Here is an 18,601-nt window from a genome sequence, read left to right on the forward strand (position 1 = left end):
GCCAATACTAAGAGATAAGGGGATTGGCAACCTACTGTGAAATACTTGTCCTTAACTTCTTTGTATCTCTTTCAATTCTTGACATATCTCGCTCAAAATTTCAATGAGTATTCTATAAAGCAAACTGCACTGATATATCAAAAATCACATTAATTGCCACTGTACAACTTTTCAAACACAAAATTATTGCAGATTAGAGCTGATCTAACAGAGTAAATGGATGGCCAAAGCCAGACTATATATTCTATATATAGATAAACAAATGTAAAAATATTCAATAAAAACTAAAAATTCTAGGTAACCATTTTTTTTCAAGCATAATTTCCATTTTTTTCTCGATGCAAAAATTTCAAGCATAATTCCCGACCTTCAAGGCGACTAGACAACCTGTTAATTATCTAATATGTGTGAAAAAAATTAAATTTACAATGACTTAAAATAATAAAATTCAATATTAAATTAAAGATAAATTTATTTTTGTCGAATATTTATTATCTATTAGCTGAACTTATCAAAAAATGGTTAATGGAGGAAGGTAGGTAGTAGTTTTAATGTTCATATGTTATTTTTGTTTTCAATTTCAATGCAGAATATCATGCAGTTTTTTATTGATTTTATTTTGACATTGGCTTCAGATAAACACAATTTTTTCTGGAACACTTGATGGATTTTGGACCTATTAATCAAAAATTTCAAGTATAGTGAAAATTTGACACATGCATATGTATATATAAAATGTTTGCATGTTTTCTTTACATTTCCGTTTAAAAGAACCACTGAAAATCAAAAGCTTAAGCAATTATGAGAAACACTGGAGTGATTTGAAAAATAATAAACAGAAAATATCAGGGACTGGAGTAAAAAAAGTCAAGAAAACACTCAATACCTGTACATTGAAAAGATTAACTAAAATTTTATAATTAATTAATTAAAGAAAAATTGAAAAGATAGACTAACCTCAGAATCTAATCGCTTAAATTCATCATCCTCTTCATCCACTTCGAAGTAAAGTTCACTTGATGTTATGGAAATCATACCAGGAGCAACAATGCCAGGTGCAATCAATTTTCCTTTTGTGCTCATGTTAACAGGGCCTAAAACAAATTAAAATTTTATGACATAAGATATAACTTCAATATTTCTTCTTTAATCAAGTAGTTATATCGTGACCTATTTCATAGTCAAATAATTCCATCATCTAGTTAAATGTATATATACATAAGCGATATATACATACCAGGGAGATCTATATCCAAATCTCTGTCATCAGTTAGTAAATCTCCATCATCTAACAAATCTGTTGATTGGACCTGTTGTGAATAAGATGCCGCTAACTGGGCATGAAACTCATTTCTGGCCTGTAATAAAGTCAAGAGATGATTATTATCAGGTTAAGATTCGAAATTCGAGATAAATAAAAACCAATGAGAAGCATAAACTGCATATATACAATAATTCATAAAATACTCAAAATATTTTACAACAGTTTTATTTTATTTTTTATTTTTATTTATTTTACAACACTTTTATTTATAATAGGGCACAATTATTAAACAAAACAAGGCATTACTATTAATTTTGTTTTTCTTTTGACAATTTATGAAATCAGTTTTTGAAAAGCCGATGATACAAAAAACTTTAATTCATAAAAAAATTCAGTTACCATGTTTTAGGGCCAGACCTCATATAAACTAACACATGAACCCCTTTTTTACATGAACCCCTAGGTCCTTACCAATATTTATTGAGGTTAAAGCAAACCTCAAAAACAAAAAAAAAAATCTAAATAGACACCAGTCCTCGCCTAAAAACTAGTGAAGTTACTAAACAGAAAAAATCCCCAACATTCAATATTCGAATCATTTTATTATATTGGTTCCATTTTGTAAGTGTTTGTTTAAAAATTAACATAATCTATTGACCTGTAAAATAGCATCATCTGGAGCACCATGTTCAATAGCTGCTTTAAGTGTTGCCTGAGGGTGACTTGAACCTCTAGGGTTATGAATCAGTCTCTTTCTTCTACGAGCATCATCTTCCCAAGCATCTAACTTCCAGAACTCAGAGAGCCTTTTAAACAAAAAAACTTAGACATATTTTCCAGATACTAAAATAAAAAAATATAAGAAAACGTTTAAGTCCAAACAAATGATTTTTTAACATATCAACAAAAAATATTACTTAGTTGCATTAGGATCAACATATCCCCATGCTCCATGTTTGTTGGAAAGAATGTTACAAATTTTTTCAAGCAATCTACCAGCAATAACATTATCCCGTCTTCTAGCTGCTGTAATCAAGTGATCACACATTCTTTCTTCTTCCCTGCGATCCAATAATGTCTGAGCACATTGTGACTAAAAGGATAAAACTACATTTTAAGATCAAATAAAAAAATACATATCATAACATCACAAAAATAAACTATTGTTAACCTCAAAATCTGCATGTTTTAATACATCATCAGCGCGCATTCTATTGAGAATAAATTCAGCTTCATTAGCAACTCTAACAATATGATCTTTCATGGCATGAGATAACAGCCTATTAAACAAAACAAACAAAAAATATTAAATATACTGTTATTAACAATTATATCATAAATAATAATAATTCCTAATTATAAAGTATTATGAAATATTGATGAAAGAACCATCTTGGAATTATTCTAGATTTTATTTAATACTACAATTTTATTTATATGAAAATGTTAAAACCATTGAAATCAAATAATTATGTAACAACTGGGCAAAAACTACTTTTAAAAAAATAATTTAAAATATTTCTAAAATGTATAAAACAGTACAATCTTGATAGTCTGATAATTGTTAATCTGACATGTTCGGCCAGATGATGTCCAAGGGAAGACATTTTAACCAGCCATACTGGAGGAAGTGGGGACCAATTGACAGAATATCAGGGAAGGACAATATGTGCGCCAAATTTTAAATTGTTTGTAATCTATGAACAGCTGATATTGCTAGAACTTGGTAAATGTTTTCATTTGCATTCTTTACTGGTATGAAAGCATATTCAATTCTAAGTAAAAAGAGCCTTGTCTTTCATTTTAAAGCTGCTGATTTAAAAAATGTGACCAATTGAATTATTTCATTTGGCTAATTTCATTCAGTGCTCAATATCTTTAAAGCTATATACTGTGAGAAAAACTTATTAACACCATTTTTAAAGTATAGTAAATTTTCTAAAATTTGAGCACTAATACATTCAACAATTCCCGAGATATAGCTTTTCAAAAACGATTATTTCTTTCCATACAACAAGAAATCAACATTTTTTGAATATCAAGGTAACTGCTACTCCTATGAAGATAAACACTATAAAGTACTTTATGGTACATTTAACTAGCTACAATTTTAGTGCTTATCATCTACAAGTTTCCATGATTTTAGCCAAAATAAATTCATAAAATGTTGATTTTTAGTAATTTGGGGAAATAAATTATTAGTTTATGAAAAACTACAAATACTAACTAAAAATAATTAATGTATTAATTAGTTATTGAAAAACTACATCTGAGGAACTACTGGACAAGCAGGTGTCTATTTTATCAAGCTGGTGTTCCAAAACACCACCAAATTTCTTTTTACACTCATTATAAAACCTAACTAATGAAAAAATTCTAAATCCAGTTTTTGATGCCATACACAAACATAAATAAAAATAAGTTCCTCAAATAATACAATTTTTAAAAAGAAAGTAACGAGATTGAACAAGTAATATAAGGATAATATACACATAATAATACAATATACATTGCAATAGAATAATATAATATAAGAAAATACAATATATAAATACTATCTTATATAAATTTACTAAAACTTTAATAAATGAATGTTTTTTGGTGTTGGTAATTACTACTAATAATAAATGAAATATTATACCTTCCTTCATTGATAAGCTCAATAAATGCTAAGCCAGCATGCTTCTGTAAAGAATTCTGCCACTCTTGAGAACAAAGTAACATCACCAATTCAACTACTGAGTGACTATTTTTGAATGTAATAAGACCTGCAGAAATGAAGCTCCAATGAAATAAAATAGAAATGAGAAACAATTATTAATATGTAAAGAACACTTTTCATCACATAACAAATATAAAATAAACAAAGAGATCACTAATAAAATGATATAAGACCTTCCAGCATATGACGCCTATGCTTCTTTCTAGAATATGTATAAGGAGGGAAGGGAGGTTAACAGTAACCTGTCTAAAAAAAAAAACAGATCTTCCCAAGTGATCAGATTCGTTGTACTGTAATTTTCATATTGAGTTGTTAAAGTCTTGTTGACTCCAACGAGTCAAGAAGTCCAATTTTACCTATAAAAGTATTAGGAAACAGGTTTATGAGGTGCTGTGCTTCTAACTCCAATGACCCGGGTTCAAATCCGGTAGAGGAAGATAATTATTTATTCTGTTACTGTAGCTATGAGTCAATCTTGTGGGTTCTAGAGCCTTCCTAGGGCCTACCCTGCCTCATGAAGTGGGTACCCTTAATTGGGAAAAACCTCGTGGTTGAGCGTGATCTTGAAAAAATCACCTCCATGAATAACTGAATAACTGTTGTTCTAAAACCAGAACTTCCTTACAAAGTACTAAACCCCTGACCCTTTATGGAATGTAACAGTTCTCATTATTATTATTATTGTTACAGTTATCTTTATTTCATATTACTATTAGCTATATATTATACCATAGATAAAATTATAATGCAAAATGACATACCTTTCCCTTCCATTAAGAGCTCTTGTCCATGGGAACCAACTAAGGTTTTTGATAAGAAAGGAGCAAAGTCAACCATTATTTCCCTGAGAAGGGGACACACAGAACCAAGAGCAGTTTCAAGTTTTTGAGTTAATGAAGCCTCACGAGAAGGTGTTGGATTTGGAGTTGATGTTGCTGAAGGAAGGGGAAGACTTTTGATGGCTAATTCATCAGGATGTTGACTTGAAAGTGGGATTTCATTTCCTCCCGGAACAACTACAACACTGATCTCTGAATGCGGTTTCTCACCTCGAGAAATATTTCCCTCACAATCTCTAACTAAACCTGAAATTTCAAGATCATTAACTTAAGAACTATTAAAAATAAATTTTAAACATGCATAAAACAAAAAAATTTATATTATTAATATAATTTGTATGCTTATTTCCTGAAAAGAGAGAAAAGTAAAAAGAAAAAGGGTTCCTTAAAAACATGTAATATAAAAATTAATAAATGATAACTACAGACCTCTGAACTGTAAATTATGCACATTTCTATGTTCAGTATCCTCATTAAGATTAACATCAGTCCAATTTTCTTCATTGGTGACAATATTGCTGAGTTTATTATCTTCGTGGATGGTATCTGCAGTAGTGTTACTATCTGCTTCACTTACTGCTAAAGAAGTTACAGAAATTACTTCATCCACAGATCCAATACTCTGTAAAACACACTAAGTTATAAAAAACCATTATTCAAATTTAAAATACAATATCTGTTTCTTCAAAACAGTTTTTCTGATTAAAATAAAACACATTAAAAAAAAAATGATATTCTACGAGAACTATCATAGTTCATTTTAATAAAAAAGGACTAATTGTTTAAATTTAGTAAGGAAAAAGAAGTAATTATAATAACAAGTAGAGAAACATTTCATTTTTTCTACAATAGCTTGTTTCTCTTTTTATTTTTTTTTTTCTAAAAACCTACACCACAATATTTAGTTAGATACAAATATACAGACAAAACTAAAAAGGTTTGATTTATGACGGCTAATAATCCTGAGAGCATACAACGTTCTAATGAAATAAAATATATAACAAAATAAAATACAGGGCATATAAATAATAATAATTGGAGAAGTTTGTCGGGGGGTGCGGTCAGCAAAGAACAACATAAATAAACAAAACCATATTTATTTATTTTATGCTGATGTTTCGACCTGAATTTCAGGTCTTCATCAGGGCTATAGAACAAAAGAGATAACCACAACATTTAGAGAAACATAAAATTGAAAAGGAATAGTATACAAACAAATTTGGAATTATACAAAATATTGAATTGAATCATAAATGATAAAAAATTGATAACTGATAATTGAATAGTAAAAAAAATTAAATTGATTGATAATCGTTCAGTTTTTTAGACACTACTTGCATATCTTATATTATACATATCTTCTTACCTACATGATATCATATTTCATCTTTCACTGTTTTCAATCTACCATCTAATTCCACGATTATCATTCAATTTAATCAATTTTTTTTTGAAAAATGAAGACCTGGAACTCAGGTTAAAACATCGGCATAAAATAAATAAATATGGTTTTGTTTATTTATGTTGTTCTTTGCTGACCGCACCCCCGACAAACTTCTCCAATCATTAATCTACGGTCAACTATCTACACCTCATAAATAATAATAATAGGAATATTATAAATCCTATAATAGAGTAGCTCAACTCCAAAAAGGGTCAATAACTGGGTGAACAAACCCATTAATTAAAATATATACGATAAGTAATCAGAAATATGTACCAAAAACCATCCGTCATTTCAAAGAATGGGAATTAGATTAATGGAAATGAATAGTTGGATAAAAACGGAAATATTAATAAAATCAAGAAAGAATAATTACTTATGAAATGAGAGAAACTGAGATTAAAATATCATTGGAAAGATTATTTAAATGAAGGTGTAAGGTAAAAATGGATAAAATACAATAACCTTTAAGCAACAAGCAATATTAGGAGCACATATTGTGTAACAAATCTTAATCATGCATCATCAATAAGCTATAAAATATCATATTACCAGTATATATAAATAAATATTTTTTAGTTAATAAATTTTATTTGTGAATAGTTAACACTCTCAGAGAACATTATAAATATCCTACACATATAGATAAATACACAGTCCATACCCTAAGGCTACCTTTCCTAGGATGATGCCCCAGAAGGGAGGAAGTATGCAAGCAACTAGATGAGAGCCCTATCTGCATATCTTAAAATTTACACTACCTGAAATTATTATCATTAGGAAACCAAAACTAGTGAACAAAAGATAGACCAAAGGACCAAAAGAAATAAACCTAGTAACCCTAATAGAAACTTATAAACCTAATAGAAAAGCAGTGGATATTAGAATAAACTGTCCTTATACCAAACCGGAGAACCAGGAGATTCTTGGAGCATGGCAGGGCATATTAGAAAAGAAGAGTTAAAATTATACACCATACATAATACTTAAGATTTCAAGAGCTACAATTGAAAAAATCATGATGTTGAATTACCTGCTCGTTAATATTTATACACTCATGGTTAATGAGATCAAAATCATAGGCAATGTTAGATAGATGTGTCAACCTCTGATACTTTCCGGTTGATTATTACCCACTTTCTGAGTCACTTAAGTGTAAAATTTCAGAAGTTGTGTAAATTTCTTTAAATTTGTTTTTTATCGCTTACAAAAAAAAGTATTATATAGTTACAGATGAGCACTACAAAGATATTTTCTAAGTTTGGAAGGACCCTTAATGCGTGCCCAAAGGCATGCAAGGCCTTCCAGATAAGCTAATAAAGCTATTAAACTAATAAAACATAAACGCCCTGTTCAGAACAAGGCAGCAGCAGAAGTCGAGGTGGACTGATGGCATAGCAAATGAATGATCCTAGGAGTCACCTATTGGGTGGTGATTGCAAGAACAAGACAAAGTGTGGATGCTAGTGGAGGAGGCCAAGACCCAACACCAGATTGTTACGCTGCAGAACTAGTATCTGGTCAACTGGAGCATTATGTATCCTTATTTCCAATCCTTTTGTCATGAATCCGAAAGTTTCTTTATACATCTTTTTTTCTTCCCACAACTGTTATGTTAGATGTATACTGAAGAACTTTTAGTTACATTTAAAATTCACCCCTCAATTGTTTTACACTATTATTCTCAGCACTTTTGTAATGGTAAGGTTGAAACCGGAGTAAAAAATCATGTTTTCTCAAGCCAGTTCTAACTTCAAATCTTCAGATACTTCTTCCATACCCAGTTTCTATCCATATAATAACTGTACACTTTTAAGAGCTAAACAAATACAGCGTATGCTTCTTAATATAGTTGCCATAATTTTTCAAATTTCTACTTAAGGATGAAGATTTTGTCTAGGGTCTCTTTCCATTTCTTAATCATGCTCAAGGGTTTTTTATATCTTTGCATCATAAGGAGCAATCTGATTTTAAATGATATTGATAATTATATTAAAGGTTGCAGGAAGGGAGAGAGATTGTAAATACGTACAAAATTCAAACCTGTATACTTATATCATTATAGAACAGATTAAATCAGTAATCAAGATATAGGGCATTGGGAGATTAGTTGGTAGGAATTTAAAGCATCTAAGGGAGTCTGATCTTCCACAGATTATCAAGCAGTAAAATGTCTTTATCACATAAAAATTATTGTATAAATCAATGGCAATTTAAGGAGGTGAGTGAATTGAGATTTCAGAATAAATAGAAAACTCCAAAAAAAAACACAGGAAAAAGCTTAATTTTTTTTTTTTTTTAATAAATGAAAATTATAATACCTTGTTAGATACATTCACAGGATGATGTCTTCCAATGAATCTCTGGTCCTCAATCTCAAATGTATGATGAGAATATGGAGAGCGCTGTATTTAAATAAAATGTTAGTAAACCATCACCCATACCATAAAGTGCTATGTTAATACTAAAATTAATTAATAGCATTTTAGTAAGTAGAAAGTAATATTTTAAATAAATTATAGGTATCTTCTTGCTTTAAAGAAATCAATTACAAGAAAATAAATCTCTAGAATAAAACGTTATGGTGAAAGTTCAAGAAAACAAATTATTTATAATAAATAAAAGTTATAGCAGGATTACAAAAAAAAATATTAGAAGAAAAAATATTACATAACTAGCCATCTTATTCTGTAAATAAAAAATTGCAATCCAATACTCAAACAAAATTAAGATAACTTCCTCAACCATGCCTTTATGTATGGTCACTAACCAATGTTTTCATTATTGAATTATTTTGTGGAGGTGGTTCATAGATTGAGATCTGACTCCAATTGACAAATTGAGGTTCTCAATAGCAGAAGGCCTCAACAATGCATGCTCAAAAAGGTAAAGTAACTAATAAAGAAATGAATAGACAGAATGAGTCTTACAGGGCTAGCTTAAGTCCTCAAAGGATGGAAACTTCGCTCTGGAAACTGGGTGCTTGCTGCCAGTCCTTGCAGGAAGTTTTCATTCTACAGGGTACTAGTATGTATGCAAGAAGGGGAATGTAAGTCCTGACTAGGTGCTAGCTGCAGGGCCTTACGATAGGAGAGAAGATATAGGAAGGAGAGACCCAGAGGAGACAGAGAAATCAAAGACAATACACATTTCCAAAAAATAGCACAAGAATGTTCTGATCCACTATGTACATTGATATTCTCTGCCAGCTAAGGTGGGGAATTCCGTGAAGCGTAAATTCTCACTGAGGCCTTACAATTTGCCCCTATTAAGTCTCTGGGCTATTAAACGACAATGAGAGGTACTAGGTGTAAGACATGTAACGTATTTATGTGTTTCCACTTTCAGCGGACCAGCAGATTCTATTGGAATCTTTATTAGTTTAAATGATACATTTATGAATATTATAATATCTTATATAGTTATACAGATAATGTATTATATATGTCCCCAAAAACCCATATTTTATTCACAAATAACAAATTATGAACTTTTAAATATAGGTGATCATAACCAATAGAAATATACATTAAAAGAAAATTTCAAAAAAGAAAAAGAAGATATAAATCATGAGGAAGCTATACTGACCCATTTATTTGGGAGACGTATTTATGTAATTTTGAAATTATTGGTTTCATACTCCACAATTAATATTTGTATTCATAAACAAATGAAGTAATTAAAAAAGAGTTACTAAAATAAAATAATTATTTCATTTTTTTAAAAATACGTTTTGCCAGAAGTGATATATTTCACTTCTTTTTTTTCCAATTTCCTCGTATTTACTAACGCAAAGAGAATTCGCATTTTATGTAAACGTGGTTTTTTAAAACGATATGAAAAAAGACGAAAATGCGACTAGCAAAATTAAATCAGAAAATTTCGATTCCCGAATTTGAGAGATATGGATAGTCTTTATGAACTCAATTTGATTTAAATCAGCATTAAAATGTAATAAGAAGTATCAAAACTTCTTAATTTAAAATTTCACTGTTTAGGTCTAGAGATGACCGACCCCCATGAGATCGAAAGCTAGCAAGGTTTCGAATCGAATACCAAATCCACAACTCATTTATTCAAATAATAACTTTACTTAATCTTACCTGAATAAAATAAAATTAGAATTGTGTAAACAATTAGCTCTTAAAATCACAAAATCTCTCACTAACACAATTTGTGTCGCTTGCTGTTGGAGTCTAAGTCTAAATGAACAATAACCATATTTCCCGCGCTCGCCAGTCCTTTTCGCGCCAATCCACGAGATTGGCGGCGCACCAGTATTAACAGGTCGTCACAAGAAATGTATTAATGTTTGTGCATTTTTTTTATAACACTTGCCATTGGGGACTATTATAGCCAGATTACTACAAATATCATTTCATGATTTCCAACTTAAGCAATTGAAACCTATACAACAGTTTAATTTAAACCTTAAATAAAACTAATTTATTATAAATTTAAAGATTTAGGTTCTCCCTTTAAGCAGTGGCCGCCCCATTCGCCTACTCACTTCTATCTACTCCATTGTGATTGACGTCCAAAATAATTTCCCATCTCAGTCTAATTGTTTCAACTGGGATTTAATCCGATAATGCAAGTTTTGTCTGTTTTTAAAAACAATTTTTGGCGATAGTTTTATTGTATTTTGTTTGAATTACGATTTAGTCAAAATTTTTTTAAGTTCCGTATTTTTAGAAACAATTTATTTTACTTTAAAACAATCGTCAAAAAAATAAATACGACCTAAAAAAAATTTAAGCTTTGATAATAGTAGCTAAGGTCGAATTCACTAATATCCCGAGGACTCAGTGGTTCAGAAACCAGATTTGGAGGCCAAAAGTCAAAGAATCTTTTCGCTGTACTGTAAACTTTTGGTGGTGGAATGTGTTCAATACCAACCTGCTAATATATTTTTTTTTTTTTTTTTTTTTTTTTTTTTTTTTTTTCCCCCTTTCTCGGCCAAGACTCCCATTGGAGTCCTATACTGCAAACTTGCTAATATTAAGCACTTGTTAAAACATGTATAGAATGGACCCTGTGATTGCTGATCCTTCTCTAAATTGATGTCAGTTAATATTGACAAATCCAATAATAATGTTCAGAAATGAATTCTATCCTAATTGTGAGTTAGGAAAAAAAAAATCTATTTATTGTTTCTCGTCTAGATGGGCTCATCATTAGCAGATAAGTTATTCTTTTAAATATCGATTCTGAAATAATTAAGGAGAGTAGCCACCCGTTTTTCCGGAGCAGTCCCATTTTGTTTTATTCACCCTCTGTCTTAGGACCCATATAATTTATTAGGTATTTCATTGATTTTTTTAGATTTAAGCCTGAAATATTCTTTACACGATACTAGTTACATTATTGAATAAGTCTCAGATATTTTTTGATCGTCAGAGACCCAAATAATGATTTAGGACACCTATTTTTTTTTTTATGACCCCCATCCTGGTAATTTCTGACCTTTGGGGGGGGGGGGGGTGTTATCTAGAGGTAACTTATCTATTCCAACTATGGTGAGGGGTCAATTTATTTTATTTCGTGGGACTGCCACAGAAATAAAAGTCTGTATCTCAACTTATTTTATAATTTTTTATACAATATCTACCAATACTATATCTTAGGGTAATAACAGTATCAGTATCTACCAACATAAAATTTCAATTTTTAATTTCTCATTACTCATTGTATCATATATAATTTAATTTTTACAATTTTGTGCAATATCAAGCTAATGTTTGGCAATAATTTATCATTATTTTACAACTAAAATACATCACCATTGTAACCTCATACATTCAATATCCTATAAATTCATTCAGTCAATACTATAAAAAAATTTGGATGTTCTGAAAAATCTGAATTCCAAAGAATGGTAAATATGCACAACTGTAATATCTTCTCTGTTTCAAAACATGTAATGTTAAAAGTACATAAAATTATTGTTAAAGGAGAGGGAATGATAGACAGACATGTTTTCTCTGAAGGAAAGCATTTATTTTAGAAAACTATGCAATAAAATAATGCTATAAAAAACTTTGAAATGAGTTTATTAGTACTTATTTTTTTTGGTTTAACATCCTTATGTTCTCCAGCCCAGGGTTGGAAAGATGGGTTATCCTACAGGTTACTAACCTATTCTAGCCAGAGTGGAAGGCCAAGGTTTATCCTGTAGGTCCCTCCAAGAAGTAAAAGTCAACCAGTTCAGGTCGTATTTAAACCGCCAATGTTTCTGGCATAAGAATTCTAAGTTGGTGACTTAACATACTTGGCCACCACAGCCTCTCAAATACTTAAGAGTTCTGGAATTAAACTAGAATCCAAAGTGATTTTGATTCTTGACCTTTATTTCAATATTTTATAAACTAAAGTCCTTCTCTTGAGAGATATTTATCTGTGTATAAATACTACATTTTTGCATTTTTTTTTTCAATTAGCCCATTAAAGCAAAAAAGGTGTCCAATATGGATTTAATGTTTTCATGTTTCCATGATTGTCAGTTTCATACTTTCACTAACCTAAAAATGGAAATATACTAAGTGTTCATATTGCGAATAGGGTGGTAAATGAAAGTTGTGTGATACGCACACCCCATCAGTTTTTATTTTTATTTTTAAGAATGTATAAATATTTAAACCATATTAAAATTTTCCTCTAAAAAAGCTACCTTGATTACTCTTTTTACATACTTTAGGCGTAAATTCCAAATATAATCTTAAGAGGAATGGGTATGTACTCAAAAGTCTTACTTTATTTTTCAATTTCAATTAAATTTTATAAAAGAATAAGAAAAAAATAGTAAGCTTAAATCTTCTCTTAGATTTTTTATTTAATTTCAGTAAGTGTAGCAATTCAAACATCTATTTCCTTTTTATATATTATGTTGTTTCTCCACATTAGTTGTTGATATATCAGAGCTTTCACCCTCATTTTCGAAACATATCTTTTATGCTTCAACAATATAAATACAGTCATTTAAATTTACATCCCCTGGTGATAAGAATACATAAGTTGAGGTAAAGGCTAAGATATATAAATTTTAATTTAAATGACTTCAATTATATTTTTAAAACATTATAGGTATGCTTTGAAAATGGGGAGAAAAAGCCCCAAAATGTCAACAAATAATGAATGAAGAAACAATACAATGTACAAAAAGGAAATGGAACTCTGAATCTTTACACTATTTAAGATAATAAACATAAACTATAAAGTGGAGTGAATCAGGCCTTATATATTACCAATAGACCTACACATATTACAATATAATAGAAAACAGTCAGGGAAGTTGAAAAACAATATGCTTATTTGCCAGATTAGATGATTAATTTATTTCATTATCATGCATAATAGTTAACGAAATTTAATTTTTCAATCCAAGCCAAGAACCAATTAATTGCAGTGATTGTTATAAATAATAGCTCAGTCCAAAGCAGTTTCCCACAATTTCTTATACGCACCTCAAAGGGTACAGGAAGAGTTTAGTGGGGTAAGCACTGCACTGGGTTTTGACTGCACCTGGTGCAACAACGTACAACTGGTTTTTACAGAAAACAACCTAAAATACATTTTATTTTTTTCAACTTCATATTTACAGTATTTGTAACTGTCAAGTCGAAAACAAAAGAAAAGGGTTTTGGATGTGGAATTGCTTCTCAGATTAGCATTCAGGGAACCTAATAATAATAATCTGCTATATCAACATAAACAATTTGATCCTTATTGATTTTTATAAATGTAATTTATAATATAATTTTATTTATATTTTATTATGAATGAATTTACTTTTCATTATTTTTTTTTAATGTATTTTGATTGTTACTATATGTATATATTTTTTTTATGAGGGGTATACAGCATTACAAAAATTATAGAATAGGTACACATATATTGAAAGCTTGGAAAACACTAGTTGTTTAAAGGAATCATCATGCAGGGTGCAGTGAAATATATCTTTTACACCATGGTATAGGCTTCTGGCTTCTTAACTACATTTCCTTAGTTATAGAATATTTTTTTAACTTGATCATCGGTCACATGCATACATACCATTGGATAATATTGCTCTCATTTCATACTGGTTTTTTAAAAACATATATTTTTTAAAGTGAAATGAGAAACAGATGTATTAGAATCAGGATTCAGTATGGATAATGGAAACTTAAATGAAAGATATCTTTTATAATATATATGGGAGTGCAGGTAGCTACGGGGTAAGGCCCATGGCTACAAACTCCAAGGACCTGAGTTCGAATCCGGCTGGGTAGAAAATTGTATTTTGTTACACTGTAGCTGTGAGTCAACTCTTGTGGGTTTTGGAGCCCTCCTGGAGTCCACCCAGCCTCCTAAATTGGGTACCCTTAATTGGGTAAAAATCTGGCCAAATCACCTCCTTGCGCAACTGTTGGTCTAGTAACAGTACCCCCTTACAAAGTACTGAACCCCTGACCCTTCATGGGTTGTAGCGGTACAGATTTTTTTTTTTTTTAATATATTTATTATATAAAGGGGGTTCTAGAGAAATACTGCAAATTTTAAATTGTCTAATGAAAAAATTATTACTGGAACTTTTGTTCACAAATGCAATGAAATACTCTTCCATTGATTAAAACCAATGAGAATTAAAACTAATTTCACAAAATTTGGTTTTAAACTAATTATTGGTTATAAAAAAAAATTAGGTAAAGATGATCATAGATCTCTGTAATAAAAAAATATTTTTCTTGTAATTCCTATTCCTAAAGTTTTCTTCTTCTTAACTGGTCTAAAAAACCCTCAGAAATTACCATTAAGAAAATTATTCTCCTCCATTATAGAAAATAATTAATTTTTGTTCTTATGAATAAATCAAAAACTTAGATACCTTAATGGATGGCGGGCCATTGTTTTCATGAGGAGTTCCTGTAAGGATAGATGGATTATTTTCCTCAACCACAATTACATCACAGTCTCCTTCAGCTAAAAATGAATAATAAAGTTTTTATTCATCTCCAAAAAGGGCATAATATAAAAGAAAACAATAAATCATAAAGGAGCTCAGTAAGTAGTTCATCATGAACTAAATCAATATTAATATTTAACCATTATGATAATGTCCACAAAAGAAGTTTTAACCCTTTCAATGCTGAGAGCGCAACAGTTGTGATATGGTGAAGTCTACATTCAGAGAGTGGTCACAATACATGTGATCACTACCCTTTTAATCAAATCTGCTCCTATTCTCATCTAAATTGTCATTTTCACTTAAAACTGAAGTAACAGTTCAGTAATGTTCTATTCTTTGAATTAACAAAGTGGTCTAGTTAAGAAACATATAAACTCTTTAAAATTCTCCCCAGACCTTAAGGATAATACTTTTTTAATTTCATGCTAGCTAATAAAACCAGAAATATATTTATAAAATTACATTACAGTTCTTACTTAACTAAAAATGATAAATCTGTGGTCTAAATGATAAATCTTAAAGAAATTTTGTAGGATACGATTTATGGCAATTTTTTACTCTCAAAAACCATGATAGAGATCAGGGATGGACATATTCGTATTCACAAATATAATCACAAACATTATTTTCTCTGAATATAAATACAAATATATTTATGTTCAAAAATTGAATAGGAATACTTTTAAATTTGGAAATACAGATGTGAAAATGAATATAGTTGAATATAAAAATTTGAAAATAAATATATTTCTACTTAAAGGTATAATATATTCAGGAGGATGAATATATTGAAGGGTAAGGTACTCATCTAAAAGAGTTTGAGCGCTCTAGATTCCAAACATTTATCTATTCAAACAACCATTTTACTAACTTAAACTTCATTAATCTCATAAAGGGTTAAATACCCACCTTACAGGGCTTGTTTTTTTTGTTTTTTTATAACTACCCTTCCAGGTCATTTCTACCATACAGGGGAGGGAGGAGGAGAGGGAGTTATCTAGAGGTAACCAACCTATTCTAACCATGGTGAGAGGGTCAAATATTTATTCTATGGGACTGTCACAAAATAAAAGTCAACTCTCAAGACCTCATTCAAATCGACACATATTTCCGAGGTTGGTAAGACTGACGTCTCAACTCCCTCAGCTTCAAATGACCCCCACCAAACAGTGGGCCAAGGGAATGGTTCGGCTGCACATATTTTATTAGGAATTATTGTTAAAACTGATTTATTGTTATCTTAAATGATATTTTAATGTTAGCAGTAAGGATTCAACTGGTACATAACTTATAGTGTCCCAGAATGCAATTTTAAGCAACCTAATTATCAAATATTTCCCAGGACGGACTCCCCTTGGAGCAAGTCAGGAGTAGGGATGGGCTTTAGATGGCTAAATTTCTAGCTGATTGGGCCACAGATGGTTATATATCGTGTTTATTAAGCCGCCAAAGGTTCAATTTCTGGCTTAATAGGCCTTGGTTGGTTCAATTTCTGGATTATTGGACCACAGACTTCTGTGAATTGGGAACCACTGTTGAGATGCTGAGTATGCCCATCTACCATTTTTTTTTTTTTAATTTTTCTCTGCTACCTAAGGGAATTAAGGCTTTGTTGAGATGAGTGTGCCCTTCAACCATTTTGTTTTTCTGAAAATATACCCGACCCTTCAGTTTGATGAGAATAAAACAAAAATGGTGGTCAGGCACACTCAGGCACCTTTATTAGATTCGTAAAAGTTAAGTAAACAAAATGGTGGCTTGTAAGCAAAAATGATGAAATCGAAAATGTACAAAGTAGATCATACTATACTAAGCTTCTATAAGGTGATCCAATATATTCGTCCTCCCGAATATGAGACCTTCGAATATAACTATATTTATATGTATATATAGTTGACCGTAAAGATTTATATATAAGAAGATGGTCAGCTTTGCGGTCAAAAAAAGAACAAATAGTTTAAGACTATTTTAATGTCTGACGTTTCGCCCCACTTTAATCTCTACTTTCTTCTTCTTTTATTTTTTTTCCCCTGTATTGTTTTTGTTTTATGTACATCTCCTGTACTTTTTTAACTCTATATTTTACGTATTTAAAAAAAAATTTTACTCTTGCCATTGTTACTTATTTTTTATTCTTATCATTGTTTATTCAAGTTTATTTTATACTGATACTATTTTATGTCTTCCTTTTATTTATATGTAATTTCTTATCACTTTATATTTACATAATATTTATCCTAGCTTAAATTACCTTATTGTAGTAATATTCTCAGTTTTCTTTTTTTTTTTTGTATCTTTTTAGCCCTGCAAAGTGGGGCGAAACGTCAGACATTAAAATAGTTTTAAACTATTTGTTCTTTTTTTTGACCGCAACCCTGACCATCTTCTAATATTTATAACTATATTTATATTCACAACTGTGGATATTAATGTAAATGTAATCATAATCATAGATTTGAGTACAAACATATTCATAGAATATAATGTTTGTAAACATATTCACCTATATAGTTATGAATTCGAATACTCTTACTACTTTTTCTAAATAGTTTTTTTTTCACTGTAGGACATGTCTATGTGAACAAGTTGCAAAACGTCACCTCAATATTGTTATTTTATTGACTGATTGACAAGAACCATAAAATATATATACTTGTTATATAGGGAGATGGTCAGGGTTGCGGTCAAAAAGCCCTGCAAAGTGGGGCGAAACGTTGGAAAATAAATAGTTGTAAACTATTTTTATTTCTCTTTTGACCGCAACCCTGACCATCTCCCTATATATCAATTTTTACGGTCAACTATACATACATATATATATATTTGTGATTTAATAAAAAGTGGCATTTTTTCTAGATTAAGGAAACAGTATTACCCTTATTTATTTACTTTGGGCTAAGTAAACTATTACTAACCAATTAAGGGGAACTTGCAAAGATGCAAAATCAATCTTCTTCACCTCAGTAAAATAAATAATTACAATGGTCACAATTAAATGCTGAATTGAAATGCAATAATTAATTTATGTGAGCAAAAATAAGAAACATATTTATAAAATTTTAAATGATATGTAGTAAAAAGTTGCTAATTAACTCAGAAAAGCTAAAACAAACCACTAACATATCTCTTTGAATTTAAACTGTACCAGTGAATGCTAACTCACAAATACAACAACATGTTTAAAATGAACAATTCAAACAGTTGGTCAGACAATTATGTTAATTTACAGTGTTTAATAAGTTGCAAAGTTACTTATTATAATAGTTCAAAAATGTTTATTTTAAAACCAACTTTTAAAATTTACAATTAACTGCTACATACATAAATATTTATATATGAGATCAATATACCAATATGCCCTTACAAGACCATAGTATGGAGCATG

The 18,601-nt window shown here is 30.0% G+C and overlaps 1 protein-coding gene across 1 annotated transcript in view; it reads right to left on the reverse strand.

Moving 5' to 3' along the window:
* Positions 1–584: 584 nt before the first annotated feature.
* The window catches only part of rg (rugose), a gene marked incomplete in the record, with an annotated part of 134,311 nt that continues 116,294 nt past the window's right edge, over positions 585–18,601 (reverse strand). The window contains 11 exon segments of the mRNA XM_067049779.1: positions 585–676; positions 958–1,094; positions 1,238–1,358; positions 1,923–2,070; positions 2,182–2,357; positions 2,436–2,544; positions 3,906–4,032; positions 4,748–5,071; positions 5,255–5,447; positions 8,591–8,674; positions 15,136–15,230. Of these exon segments, the coding sequence (XP_066905880.1) occupies positions 632–676; positions 958–1,094; positions 1,238–1,358; positions 1,923–2,070; positions 2,182–2,357; positions 2,436–2,544; positions 3,906–4,032; positions 4,748–5,071; positions 5,255–5,447; positions 8,591–8,674; positions 15,136–15,230 (1,559 nt within the window).

Source organism: Halyomorpha halys, unplaced genomic scaffold (genome assembly GCF_000696795.3).
Source record: "Halyomorpha halys isolate HHAL.00 unplaced genomic scaffold, Hhal_1.1 Scaffold1342.1, whole genome shotgun sequence".
Taxonomy (NCBI): Eukaryota; Metazoa; Arthropoda; class Insecta; order Hemiptera; family Pentatomidae; genus Halyomorpha; species Halyomorpha halys.